At 40.6% G+C, this 14,815-nt stretch overlaps 1 protein-coding gene across 4 annotated transcripts in view; it reads left to right on the top strand.

Moving 5' to 3' along the window:
* MREG (melanoregulin) overlaps positions 1-14,815 on the top strand; it is a 152,710-nt gene that overhangs the window by 77,812 nt on the left and 60,083 nt on the right. For 2 of the 4 annotated variants that reach the window (XM_073633581.1, XM_073633580.1), the window contains one exon: positions 13,773-13,866. In XM_073633581.1, the coding sequence (XP_073489682.1) occupies positions 13,773-13,866 (94 nt within the window). Of the gene's footprint in view, positions 1-13,403; positions 13,520-13,603; positions 13,628-13,772; positions 13,867-14,815 lie in introns of those variants that run through there. The other 2 variants (XM_073633582.1, XM_073633583.1) reach the window with 2 other exon arrangements.

Here is a 14,815-nt window from a genome sequence, read left to right on the forward strand (position 1 = left end):
TCAATAAATAAATGATGTTTGCTAGATTTTATTCTTGATCACTAATTGCTGATTTAATAAAGTGTTTTACATATCAATAGACAGTAGTGGGCAAAAATAATTGGGACAAGAATGAAAAATGGTGGGTTCAGAATGATAGTCTGTTATATTTGTTAACATTCAATTTGCAACAGTCATGAGATCGATGAAGAAAAAACTAAAACTATGTCCCTTTTTCATACACAGGAAGACCTCAGCCAGGAGGAGGCTGTAGAATGTAGCACACAGGAGGAGGCAGTGGAATGTGGCAGCCAGGGGGAGGAAGTGGAATGTGGCAGCCAGGGGGAGGCAGGGGTTAGTGGCAGTCAGGAGGAGGCTGGGCCCAGTAGGAGCCTCACAGAATCCCAGGTTCATCCCCTCCGCCTTCCAAACAAAAGACTTAGGAAGGGGAGTAATGTGGATGAGTCAGCGCTCAGGCTGATTCAGGAGGCTTCTGGATCCCTCAGAGCCACCCCCACTCGTGAAGAGGCCTTAGCCTGCATGGCTGCTACCAAACTTCAGGACATGCAGGAGGGCCAACCCCTCATGTGTGAGGAAATCATTTATAAAACATTAACTAAGTTAACTAAGCCAAATCACACCCAATACCCACCTGTGTGAGTTGCATCATCCTCCTCCTCCTGCCACACCTCCAACATCACAGACACAGCCTGGAAGGAAGAGTGGAAGGAAGACAAGAAAGTGATGGCTTGGGTTCAATCTGGTCTGAGAAAAGATAAAAAGTTTCTTTTTTTTTTTTTTTTTTTTTTTAATAATACTAGCCTATGTGTGTTTTCCTTCAAAAAGGATAGTTTGTTTGTGAGGAGGCAGGTACATTTCAAAAATACAATGTGAAATAAACAAGAGACACCAACACCAAACAACCTCCTTGAGATTAAATAATACAAGATAATAATGGTGTTGTGGTAACTTGACACAAAACACACCCAAAACTATTCTGGAGTTAAAAAAAAATTATTAAAAAAATAACAGGAGATCGGGATTTAAAAAACTAAAAAAAAAAAAAAAAAAAAAAAAATACAAAATCTAAAAGTAAAAAAAAAAACTTTTCGGGAGATGTGACAAATCAAAATATTATATTCATGAAATCACGATAAATAATAAAGAAAGACGTTTGTGAGAAGTCTGTGTGAATATGATCAGCAAAACAACTTCATTCTTCTAGCATTATAAAGAAGAAGAGAGTGCACTGCATTAAACAATTTAAAACATTGCAGCGTGACGAAAGTGCTATATCCATTACGAACGCTAATTTTACCAGACCGAGCAGTTCCGTCTCTGAATTTATTCTGAGCATGCGTGGCACTTTGTGCGTCGGAATTGTCCACACACGATCGGAATTTATGCGAACAGATTTTGTTGTCGGAAAATTTTATAGCCTGCTCACAAACTTTGTGTGTCGGAAATTCCGATGGAAAAAGTACGATGGGCCCCACACACAGTCGGAATTTCCGACAACAAGCTCCGATTGCACATTTTCTATTGGAAAATTCCATCCGACCGTGTGTACAGGGCATTAGAAGCGCTCTGATGGTGGGGTGTTTTATGACAGGAATGACAGTTTCATCGTAATCTTCACCAGATTTCTGGGAGTAACCCTTGGCAACTAGTCTGGCTTTGTATTTGTGGATATTCTCTTCTGCGTCTGACTTTACTTTGAAAGTTCACTTACTTTCTATAGTTTTGCGGTTAGGAGGGAGCTCTGTGAGTGTCCAGGTTTTATTTTCTTGAAGTGACTTTAATTCTTCTTCTGCTAGCCCTCTCCATTTATTGGCTTCACGTTTTGGCAGTTTTTCTGTCTTCCCAGGATGTTGGCTCAAGCATGCTCTGTGTTTTGACAGTGTATGACCGCTTGCGGGGTGGTATCCCCTTTGTAGTCCAAATGGATCTTCTGACTTCAGGCAGTTCAGCAGGATCTGCTGGGGAACTTGGTTTAAGCAATGTAAGTACCACCTCTTGTTCTGACTCCTGCACAGGTTGCTTTGGTCGACCTTTTCTTCTGGTTTGCTTGACACATTCACTTCACAGCTTTCAAGGATTGGTGTTTCTGGTGATGGGCTCTGGAAAAGCGTGTGCGTACCAAGCCTTGTTCTGGTTCCCTCTCCATGGCCGTGCTACCAGACGAGACCAACTACATGACGGCACTGCTTGTGACAGGACCCGGCGTCCTCCTTCCCCCTCCCCTGGAACCCACACATGCCTGGATGTTTTCAACATACCATCACATATTTGCTCTGTGTGCCAAGGAGAAAGACTGCTATGCCCCACCACCTCACATCATCTCATGTGGATTCGCCAGCCATTTATGGACATGCTGAAGCTTGCAGTCCCTCTCTTTTCCTCTCATCCAGAGACATGCTTGAATGCGGATTTGCTATCTTCCATGTGAGTGGATATTGTTTTTTATAATGTTTTATTGATACATACTTAGAGGCGCCCCTTTTCCTTGTTTCTTCTCAGCCTGTTTTGGACCTTGCTTCTGGTCCCATCGGTGGCAGCCCTGACAGACCAGCATATATATATATATATATATATATATATATATATATATATATATATATATATATATATATATATATATTTATTAATTATCATTATATATAGTTCTCGACCCCCCTGGCCTATCAAGGTACACTCCATAGGAGGTACTGTTGCACTGCGCCTGTTTTACTTGTAAAAAGTTTTTTTTTTTTTTTTAGATGCCTGTGGAAGGGGAGCATGTGTGGCTTTTGCTTCAAAACAGCACTTGCATTTCATGAGCACTTTGCAAGGAGCTATTGTTAAATCTTCTGATAAACCTCTCTTTATAATGCCCTGTATAGCTTCTGGACTTCTGTGCCCCAGTCACCTGTGCCATAAGTGAATAATATTTGCTGTGTATGTTATTAGAGACTATATTGGCTTGCTGGTCTGTGGTGATGAGCTTGTACAGATAATCATCCAGTTTTTCTTTTGCGAGGAATGAACACAAGCAAGTACACACAGTGGAAAAACATTACTTCCTCCCAGTACATCATATCATAGATACACACTATAATACTGCAGCACCACTTGCTGCATAGAAAGGTATAATGCATATATATATATATATATATATATATATATATATATATATATATATATAAATATATAGTTCATGCTATAAAGCAACTTTGCATTACTTGCTGTTGTACTTCTAACAAAACTATTGTTATTATTTTTTTACAAATTTAGAAATCGCATTAAATAAAGCGGGTGAATCTAGATATATTTTTATACTTAGAATCACTCAACTTCACAAACCATTAGCCATCACCTATTCAGAATATTTATAGGAGTTATTTGAGCAGTACTAGCTGCAGAGGCAAAGGCCAACATACGCAATATAATATCTAGGCTAAAGAAAGGACACATTATAGTGTACATTCTCAGCAGACCTCAGTACCCAAATTAGTTTGGTCCAGTGCGCATGCATATGAGTTACATCATCCTGACTCCACCAGACCCTAAACCTGGAAGAGGCCAGAGGAGAAGATTTTGACACAGACAAGGGGGCTTTCTGGAGGAGAGGTGAGTATTAAGTTTTGCTTTATACTCACCCTACCAGAGTTCCCTCTTCACTAGAGCATTTATACCACTGTGGTAATGCTGTATCATTTAAAAACATTTTTAACATAGAACATTGGTGCAAGTGCTTGATTATTTTGGTGCACATCAATTGGAAACTGCTGCATATCAATTTTAACATCATCATTTGATGCAGCTGGCACAACAACACATAGAAAATGCACAAATATTTACTTAATAAAATGGCATGTTACCTTTTGTGAGTTAAATGTATGCATTTTCTTTTATTACAATTAATCATACATTTCTATGATTTCTGTTACTATGGTATTTGGCAGGTCATATTTCTTTTTCTTCACTAATTTTAGGTGGAAGAAATCAGTTTCTATATAGTGACCTGCCAACGCCTTTATACCACCTGATACCACGCCCACTTTTTCCAATTACAATTTACCTACATACCAAAATATTTTCCTACTGGGCCTCTGTTGTTTTAAATGACTCTATCCACACTGAGGCTGGTCTGGGTTGGGGATGGGGGGCGTCTGTTCCTTGTCTTGATTCCGGAGCTGTGATGCGTATCAGTGCTTCCCTTCCATGTCTCTCTTGAGATATTGGCAGGGGGCCCTCCTATGCATCAGCGTCATGCTATGACCTGTTTGTGGAGTCTTTTGACGCCACGATGTAGGGACGTTCTAAGTCCATCTCACGCCGGAGATGGGGTTGGCGTGGCTCCACTTTGGCGCTTGCGCCAGTGGTGGAGCTCACTGTCAACTCCTATTCTCATTCGACGTTGTCCGGGGACCCGCCCCACACCCGGATTACATAAGCAGGTGAGCTTGGGCTTACCATTTCACTATGTGTTTTACATCAGGGAGGTAGCACACACAGCCCATTCACTGGATACACACACGTAAGTTATGCACATATTCTTTTTCTAGCCCCTTTTTTGACACATGCAACATACCCATTTATTTATATATATATATATATATATATATATATATATATATATATATATATATATATATATATATATATATATATATATATATATATATACACACACACACACACACACACACACACACACACACACACACACACACATATATATACATATACACACATACATATACACACACATATTACACACTTATTCAATTTATTTTTTTTCTTCATCCCAATCATTTATCATGTTATTTCACTTTTCACATTTTCTCACTCTTTTCACTTTTTTTAACATATTCTTATACATTTTTTAAGAACACTTTATTTGTAATCATCCCCACAAATGTGGAATGTGTTGTGGCGATCGGGAATGCTATGTGGATGTTTGCTTGACCAGGGCGTTGTTCCTTGCCTCAGCTCCAGAACAGACAATCAGTTTGGGGTTCCATCTTGCTAGCCAAGCACAATGTGAGTATAGAACCCTTTCTCCCCATGAGGTCTTTTCACCCCTCAGGGGTAGAATATATTAACTAATACTACATACCCATTTGTATTTACAGTTTATCTCTACCCAACTCCTGATGAATGACATATAGCCATGAAACGCGTCGAGTTTCAGTGGGGTGCTCAGTCAAGTCTGGCGCTCATTACCGATTCACTGGCCCATATATACCTTTTATACATTCAAAATGTATTGAGTACTAGGTAATTTATAATGTGTATGTGTATCTTCCTTTCTTTTTACAGCAGCTCTGGTGTACCAATGCCTGTCAATAGGAAATATATTGTACTATATCTACAATTAATCATGTTCAAGATTTATATCATTCACCTTATTGCCAAATGCCATTTCTATGATGTGTACAAATATGTATTTATACCATTTTATCAATAATTTTTCGTTACTTCTCATGTGCTGACATATATGCATCGATGTATCCATTATGTTCATGCCATGTGTGTGTGTATATATATGAAATTACTTTTTTACTTGTTTACTAACCAATCTACCTCCACAATCAATTGCCTCATTCAAAGTTCCACATTCCTTTCTTGTTTACCTGAATCAGGGATGGAGATACATTCATTGTGCCTCATTTAAAGTCCCAGAACTCCCCCCTCTCATTCATTTCTACTTTTTAAAGTTGATTACTTCTGAACAGATAAAACAGGTTCCCTAACCAGTATGTTGCCTGTAAACTCAAACTCTGCTTAGGGCAATCTGTGATATGCAAATCGATTTGTTACACAAGTAGCTTGTGTAAGATCATTTCTATTCCACTCCTTTTCATGTTAATGAGAAGGAAAATGACTGCCTTCATAGTGCAAATCATTTAATTAGGATTATGCATGTCATTTCTGTAAAAAAGCAGTACTGATCTTTACTTGTAGACGCCAATCTGTTTGACTTATCACAAGCTCAAGTTTCCTTGACCAGCTTTCATTTTATTTTCTGCAAAGGAAGAACCTAGATGATAGGATTCACTATGAAGCTCATGTGCCATCTCTATGTGCCATCCAGTACCTTCTAGTATCTTGGTGCCCAATTCGCAGACCACCTGATCCCAGTGTGGTCTGCGAATGTCCTAGGCTGGGTCCATCACCTGTTGGGCATCTGCTGACTTTAAAGAGCTGCAGCAGGGCACAGAGTTGCTTTGCAGCACCCAGCATTAAAACACACAATGCAGCTGTCAGTATACAAATAAAGTCCTGGCTGTATAAAAAAGGGAGAGAAGACAGTGTGGGAGTGTGCGTAGGCAGGTAGTCAAACACTCTGCTAGGAAGCCTGCTCCAGAACAGGGCTGATTAGGGGATAGCTGTTCTGCCTGCCTCTCTCTCTCTCTCTCTCTCTCTCTCTCTCTCTCTCCAACAGGTGCTTGAATCACGGGTTGTAAACCATTGCCCTGATCACTGATAGCAACAACCTATACTGGTTGGGAACACCTCCTGCGAGAGGGCTCATGTCTTCTCCATGGTTACAGGATAGTCCACCGAATATCTGAGGCCCATGTGACATGTGGACCTAGGTCACTTGCTGCGTGCTGAAATGGAGGGGTCTGCTCCTCACTAACAAGAGGGTGAAAAAACACTTCACTGACCACCAATGTGGGGAGGATTTAAAAAAATATTGCCAGTGATGACCAATGCAGGGGGGGGGGGTTTAAATAACACTGGCACTGATCACCAATATGGGAAGGGGGATTGCAGGTTAGAAAAAACACTGCACTGACCACCAATGCAGGAAAACAGGGTGAGGAGGTTAAAAACACTTCATCTGATCACCAATGCATGGGCAGAGGGTGGAAGAAACACTACCTTGACCACATAGGCGTGTGCAGGAGGTGTGCCAGATGTGCCTGGGCACACCCCAATCAATATGTGCAGTGCCGATTCCCCCATGTTGCCCCCCCCACAGTGCTGCTGGTTTCCCTCCTTTCTTCTCCCCCCCAGCTGGTGTGGGTGATGTTTCAGGATGAAGAGCAGGAAAGGGGCTAGTAAATATGTAATTTACTGGTGCCTTCCTTTTCTAAATTAACACACTCACTCACTGTGTTCATTCATAACTGAACCATAGTAAACTGTGTTTACTGCGCTTCAATGTGTGAATGACTAGGAAGCCACTCAGCACAGAGCACTTCTCTGTTCTGTGCAGCTGAAGCTGCAGAGAAAAGCATGTGTGTTTGAGCTTTGGGGTGCACACCCTAATGCAATAGGCTGCGCACACCTATGCTTAACGAACAATGCAACAGGTATGCATTAAAAAACACTGCTCCTAACCAATAGAGGGGAGGGTTTAAACTGGCACTACTCACGTGTACCAGTGTAGGATGTGGGATTAACAGCACAATTACTGACCATCACTGTTGGGAGGGGGGAGGGGGGTTAATAGTATGGCCACTGACACCAAAGCAACATCAAACTTTCTCTTCGGTGTGCAATGGAGTACGTTGCAGAAAAAGCCGCAAAAAAAAAAAAAAAAAAAAAAAAAAAAAAAAAAAGCCGCAGTGGTTGAGCTCCTGCTACGGGCAGCAACTAGCCAATGCTAACAATATGGGAGTTTTTCGGCCAGGCTTCAGGCATGCCAAAAAGGGCCTAAAGGTATGGCAATTGCATGAAGCTACTGGGGCCCCTAAATATACAGTTTGGGATTATTTTGTAAGTGGAATGGAAGGGAAGTTCAGTGCCAAAGGTACCAAGGCTAGAGCCTGCAGCTGCCACCTGACAGATCCGATGTGGCAGGAGAAGGTAGGGTGGTGGCATGGCACCTTGGGGGCTTGGTGAGACTGGAATTATAAATAAAATGAAAAAAACTGTATTGGCTCCAGTTCCCCTTTCTGCCATGGCTTCACCTACTGTGTACTGCTACATGGCAGGGTAGGTAGCTGGCACTCCCCTCTTTTACCATCTCCACTTATTATTAACCCCTTCGCTGCCAGAAACTTTTTTTTCCCATTTTTGCTCGTGTTAAGATGGACATACAGTATTAGGCCCGGAGATTACATGAGACCCCTAAAACATTATATATTTTCTAAGAGTAGAGACCCTGTAGAATAAAATGTTGGCAGTTGCTTTTTTTTTTTTAATATCGCAAAATATTTACACTACTGTTTATCAAATCTATATTTTCTGTGAAAAAAAAAAAATATGACGCAAATAAATTTTAGTGCATACAAACACAACATATTATCCCAATTTTTAGGTGAAATATAAAAGTTGAGGTTTCATGGGGGATATAGATAGCAAATATATAAAGCCCTAAAATTGCTTGCCGAGACAAAAGAAAAAAAGGGGCGCACCAGCCTAGTGTATTAACTTTTATAAAAGGATTCATTTAAAAATGATTAAAAGAAACAACTCACAAGCAATGGATGGAAGAGGCACAACACGAAGTGTACCGACAGCCAGCATGCGACTATAGGATGAGCGATGCCTTCCAAAAATCGTAGAGAAATGCATACATATCACAACAGCTTACGCGTTTCGAAGGGAAAATCCCTTCTTCATCAGAGCTATGCAAAGATACCTCCTTCAGCAGTCACTCCTTATAAATGCCTGAGTGTCCATGAAACGAGGGTGGGATATACAGCTCCTCCCCTCAGGGGATCCCTCCCTCCTAAGTTCTCCAATTGGTAAACACAACATGGTTTGTGTAATAGATAGTAATAATAGTAGTAGTAATAGTACATATAGAGAGATATCTGTGTACACATACACATGCACATGCATACACAAGGACATATACACAAACAGCATGAAAAAAAAAAAAAAAAACAAAAACAAAAAAAAACCCTATTTCATACTGAGCATGTGCACAGATACACACACACCCCAAAAGGCAAGCTGAACCATTCGGGGTGAAACAACGCATGCTGTGCACATAATATGCGACAGATGACAAGAGCGGAAATATAAAGGTCATGGCGAGCAGTGATAGGCATAGTGGGTGGGACCTCCCACTCCATAGATGCACCCATCTCATCACACAAATAAATAAATAAAACATGAGCTATAAATGATGAAAGATAAGAAGTATATATATGTATAAAAAATACATCCTTGATGTAGATGCCAAAGATAAGGAAGCGTGAATACCTGAATTACTTTCCTGTGGGTCCGTACAAGTTGAGCCCCTCTGTAGCAAGTGACGAGGCCGGTAGCAGTGTGGCTATAACTCAATGGAGCGCACGCTGGTGTGCTTGCGATCCAATCTGATGGAGGGGGGCGGGATCTACATCGCCCCTTCCGCATCTCGTACAGCTTGCCCACAATGCAAACGGCGAGAGGCAGCATGATGACGCGTGACCGGGGGCGGGGCCAACATACAAAGGCCGTCTCGCTCTCAATAAGAGCAGCACGAGATAGCCTGATGACAGATAACTTGGGGCGGGACCAACATGTAGGGGCCGACTCGCTCTCAATACGAGCAGCAAGAGTCAGCCTGGTGACAGGTGACTAAGGTGATATGTATGCATTTCTCTACGATTTTTGGAAGGCATCGCTCATCCTATAGTCGCATGCTGGCTGTCGGTATACTTCGTGTTGTGCCTCTTCCATCCATTGCTTGTGAGTTGTTTCTTTTTTAATCATTTTTAAATAAATCCTTTTATAAAAGTTAATACACTAGGCTGGTGCGCCCCTGTTTTTCTTTTGTCTCGGTTTGCACTAGGGTTTCCCGTCCTTGAGGGCAGCAAGGCCTGTGTTGACGCATCTCTATATGGTGATCCACCTGTGCACAGGAGTTTTTGTTTTCTGTTTGCTAAAATTGCTTGCACCTGTGAAATGACGAAAAACTACAGTACTCAAAATTTGTTCATAGGGGACCATTTAAAAACCTTTACAGATCATCATTTTAGGGCTTAACTGTGAATGATGGCTCTAGAATGATTCCTCTCACTCTGGTATTCACATTGGTACCCAACATGTGTGGTATGATCATCGCTTTCGTGTGTTTGATTTTTACTGCTATCAGAAAACGTATGTAGGCATAGGACACACCCCCTCCTGTCACGCCCTCCTTTATTTTTTGGTTTTTAAAATGGAAAAATACAGCAATTTAGATGAAAGGTTTAGCACTGAAAGAAAGATAAAAAGTGCATTTTATATACAACTATATAGATCAGACCAAAATGAGGGACAATGAGGAGGAAAGAGGGACAGAGGGACATTGCTCCAAATTAGGGACAGTCCATCCAAATCAGGGACAATTGGGAGCTATGACAATGCATAGTAATATACATCACAGTCCCCCGCTCACATCATATTCCCTATTTATATCAGTGTTTTCAGATCACAGCCCACATCCCTTTCATATAAGTGTTTGCAGCCCCCTTTTAAATCATAAACCCTTTCATTTATTAGATTTCAGTTCTTTCAATGATGGAGGCTCAGCTTCACATGTGGGTGGCTACCTGGGGTGATCTGCATGCATATGAAGCCTGCCTAGGAATGCCCACACCTCCAGACTAACACCCACCCATGAAGGCATTGATATTTGCATAAACCCTTCCACGAGCCAGACCACTGCTGGGCTAGCGGAGTACTGAGACACCAGGCAGGGTGCTGTGATGTTTTCAGGAAGTTAGGTACAGAACCCTGCTGACTCCTCCTACTACCCATGATCTGCCTGCATTGCATAGAAGAACACAGAGATTCAGTGATGACATCACTGGGTATAAAATAAGGAATGTAATGAAAATAGGAAGGTTTTATTTAAAAATTGCATTAGCAGGTTGATGAGAATTGAATGGAGGAACTAGGGAAGGCAAAGTATAAGAAGATTAAAGTGGTTGTAAACCCTTATACAGCACTTTTACCTACAATAAGGCTTACCTGTAGGTACTGGAAATATCTTCTAAACCTGCACCGTTTAAGAGATATTTACCAAATACGCTTGCGCCGACATCATCGGCACATGCGCACTGAGGAAAAGGGAACAATCGACTCAGGCCAGTCACAGAGCCAGAGTCCACTGCCCCAGAAAGAAGAGGGGTGAAGATGGACGCGGCCACCAGTGTGGACATCGCGGGCTTCGTTTGCAGGCAAGTGTAACATAATGGGCTAATATGCGATGCATACTAGCCCATTATGCTTTTAATTTGGAGGGGGGAAAAAAAAAGAGGAAGTAAAACCCATCAGGTTTTACTTCCTCTTTAAACTTCAGCTTTATGCTCCATGCACACCAATGCATTTTTTCATGCTTTTTGCAGAAATGCTGGACATTTTTTTAACATGGGTTCCAATGGAACATGTTCACATCAATGCATTTTTTGTGCCTCTGCATTTTTGGAAAGGGACAGGGACTTTTTTTAAAACGAAAAACTGTGCTTTTTTGGTTCAATAGATCTCAATGGAGAAGCTGCAGAACCATGCAGTGGGTTTGTACTGTGATTGTGGCGAGATTTGCGTTTTTAAATCTGCTCGACAACAAATTTATGCCACAAAAAAGCATTAAAAAATAAATAAATATTAATTAAAAAAAAAAAAAATAAAAATTTGCAATTTGCTGCATCATCGTGGTAAAAAAAGCTTCTAGGAAAGCTCACAAAAAAACAATGCATAAATGCTCAAAAGCAACATATATAGATGTTAATCGAGCCTTAAAAAGGAGAGCACACCTATTTTTTTTTTGTTGTAGGAAATTTCAGTTAGAGCAGAAGCTTTGTATCTCTTCACTTTGGTAGCTGAATGCTTATGCCATGTGAGTGACTCAAATATTTACCATAGTTTAAAGACAGTCAAGTAACAGACATTTTCAGAACTAGGTTAGCAAAAGGTAGCCCTTAGGCTGGCCATACATTATACAATTTTCTTTTTTTTTTTTTTTAGATATACCTTCAATCGTGTAGTACAAGGGCCTTCCTGATTGCATACAAATTGAAAGTGTTTAGGTGTGACCACATATTATATGGTTTTGGTAAAGCTAAAGGAAAATTGTATAATGTATGGCCAGCCTTTTATTCCTTAAAGCGGAGTTCCACCGAAAAAAAAAAAAACTTAAAAGTCAGCAGCTACAAAAAGTATAGCTGCTGACTTTTAATAATCGGACACTCACCTGTCCTACGGTAAATCAATGCGGGTGTACAAAGCCCTGCACCTCTACCCTCCTCTCTGCGGCGCCGGCATTCTTACTGTGGGCTTCACAGCCGAGCACGCACTGCACACCGTGAATGGCCGGGCAATCTTCTGAGACCTGTGACGTGTCCCAGAAGATTGCAGGGAGGGAGAGGTGAACTTCCTTCCGCAACTGCAGAGCCCTGGGAGGAAGTGGGAGCTAGATGCCTCTAAAAAGAGGGTATCTGCTCCTCCCTCTCCAAAATGGGCTGCCTGCATGCAGCACGTGGTAGCTTAAGACCATTCATAGTCTATAGGCCTGAGTGCCCATGTCTATAGGGTTTATTTACTAAAGCTAGAGAGTGCAAAAGTAGTCACACTTCTGCAGAGAAACCAATCAGCTTCTAACCTCAGCTTGTTTAATTAAGCTTTAGCAATAAAACCTGGAAGCTGATTAGCTTAACTTTAGTAAATAAACCCCAATGAGGTCTTAAACATGGGCCATAAATAAAATGTTAAAGCTGAACTCCAGGCATATATAAAAGACAAAAATGCAGGTCTGCAATCAGTAATACAGTCACAGGGTAGGGGAGGAGACCTGGAGGTGGAAATGAAAACTACACCAGAGAACGATCAAGTCCCCGCTCTTGACTAAGGCTGGATTCACACCTATGCATTTTTTGTGCTTTTTGCATTTTGCAGATTTACACTACTGAACATGTTCCATAGGAAACCATGTTAAATTGACTGTAGTGCAAATCTGCAAAATGCACTAAAAATGCATAGGTGTGAATCCAGCCGAAGGCTATCTGAGGACCTGATGGACAGTGATACAAATCCTTTTGGCAGGTAAAACAGTTTTCATATGCGAGTTCAATTTTAAGATGCCTGGACCACTGAAAAATAAATATTAGTTCACATAAAGGTTTTCTTTACAAAGCTGGATAAAAAAAACCCTGCAGCATTTAGAAACAGTTCCAGGGACAAACGCTAGGAATTGCCCTTGGACCCCATACACAACTATTAGATTTTCTGCAGATTTTTGTCTTCAGATTTACCAAAACCATGTGGTGCAAGGGCCTGCCTGATTGCATACAAATTGGAACTTATAAGGTTTGACCTCATTATATGGTTTTAGTAAATCTGAAGACAAAAATCTGCAGAAAATCTAATAGTGTGTATGGAGCTTTAGGCATCCCCTTTGGTTGATTCCGTTCAATACAAATACATTGTATAACATTTCATTACAATACAAGATCATCCTCTAAACTAAAAATTCCAGTTACACAACTAGTTTGATGGGCAAGCCGACAAGCCATTCAGCAATGTTTTGTTTGAGCTTGCACTAGGCTGTGCGGTGTGCCTCTTACAAAACCTTCCACACAAATGCTAATAAGTAATTAGCATTTAGAAATGGTTGATCGTCAAGCAGGTTAGAGTTACTTAACCACATGACTGAGATCTTGAGCTTTTTACTAACCTCCCCTCTCCAGTTTATATTCTTCAAGAGAATGTTTTACTCTGTGCTAGAGCTGAAAAAGTAATATTGTACTGTGCATTGTACCTGAGCTTCTGGTTTTGTAGACACTCATCATATTGACAGGCGCTTTATATGCTGTGAGTGAGGAAAGAAGAGGAAGGTGAGCCTTCAGTCTGCTCACTTCATGTCTCTTATCTTGCTCTAGAATCCATGGGGCTGAAGGACTGGCTGTGTGCTCTGTGTTGTGTGAGACTGGGGTGCATCGATTATCCAAAAAACGAGAAGCAGCCTTTAGTCAAGTAAGTCGATTTGTTTTTTTTTTTCATTTTGTAAAAAAAAAAAAATAAAAAAAAAAATGTAAAATTGCATTTCTTCCAACCTTGGGCCATCCAAGAATCTTGTGTGAAAGCATTTTGCCTTCGAGGCGTCCTGAAAAACATGATAGATTGTTGGACAGGTTTAATAACTTAATACTTGTGGTATGTGGAGTGCCCAGACCTCGCTGTTTCTTCAGGACATTTTATTATGCTTCTGGAACCTGTAAACTGAAAATCAAATGGAGTGTAGGAGTACCAACAACTTCCAGCTGCGTAATACCCCCCATGAACATGTGAGCGTAGCCAAGCGCGTTTTTTTTTTTTTTCTTTTGTTCGTGCAACTTGTAGTATAGGAGCAGAGTTATGTGTTTTTTGTGCCATAGACATTTAAATAGGAGGACATTAAAAAAAGTGTTAGTTTTAAATATGCTATTTGTAACAACCATAAGATATGAGAAAAATGGTTAGGCAACATATTACTTAGAAACATAACAAGATATGGCATTCATATGTCATGTTTCTATTTAAGCATTTTAAAAAATGCATGATTCTCTCCAACATAAGTCCAATGATCTTGATATATAGAAGAAACACTTTTTAAATAATACTTTAGTGGTTACCTTTTTATAGTCCCAAGGGTGCATTTCTTCTTTTTCTGCCTACAATAATACGGGGATGATGGTAAACCTTTTTGAAAATCAATAAAGTTTAAAGGTCCAAAAGTGTGTGTTACTGCTCATGCACTTTTTTGAGATTGAGGTGTGAATCAGCCTTTTGAAAAATAATTGGAATTCTTCACCTTGAGGGTTGTCACTCTTTGGGAACTGCATAACACTAAGCTCAAGTGTTAATGAGGAGGAGGAGGGGCAGCTGATGCACCAAATTAGAATTTATTAACGTTGATTGCAGAATTCACTGAACACTAAGGTCG

Source organism: Aquarana catesbeiana, linkage group LG06 (genome assembly GCF_042186555.1).
Source record: "Aquarana catesbeiana isolate 2022-GZ linkage group LG06, ASM4218655v1, whole genome shotgun sequence".
Taxonomy (NCBI): Eukaryota; Metazoa; Chordata; class Amphibia; order Anura; family Ranidae; genus Aquarana; species Aquarana catesbeiana.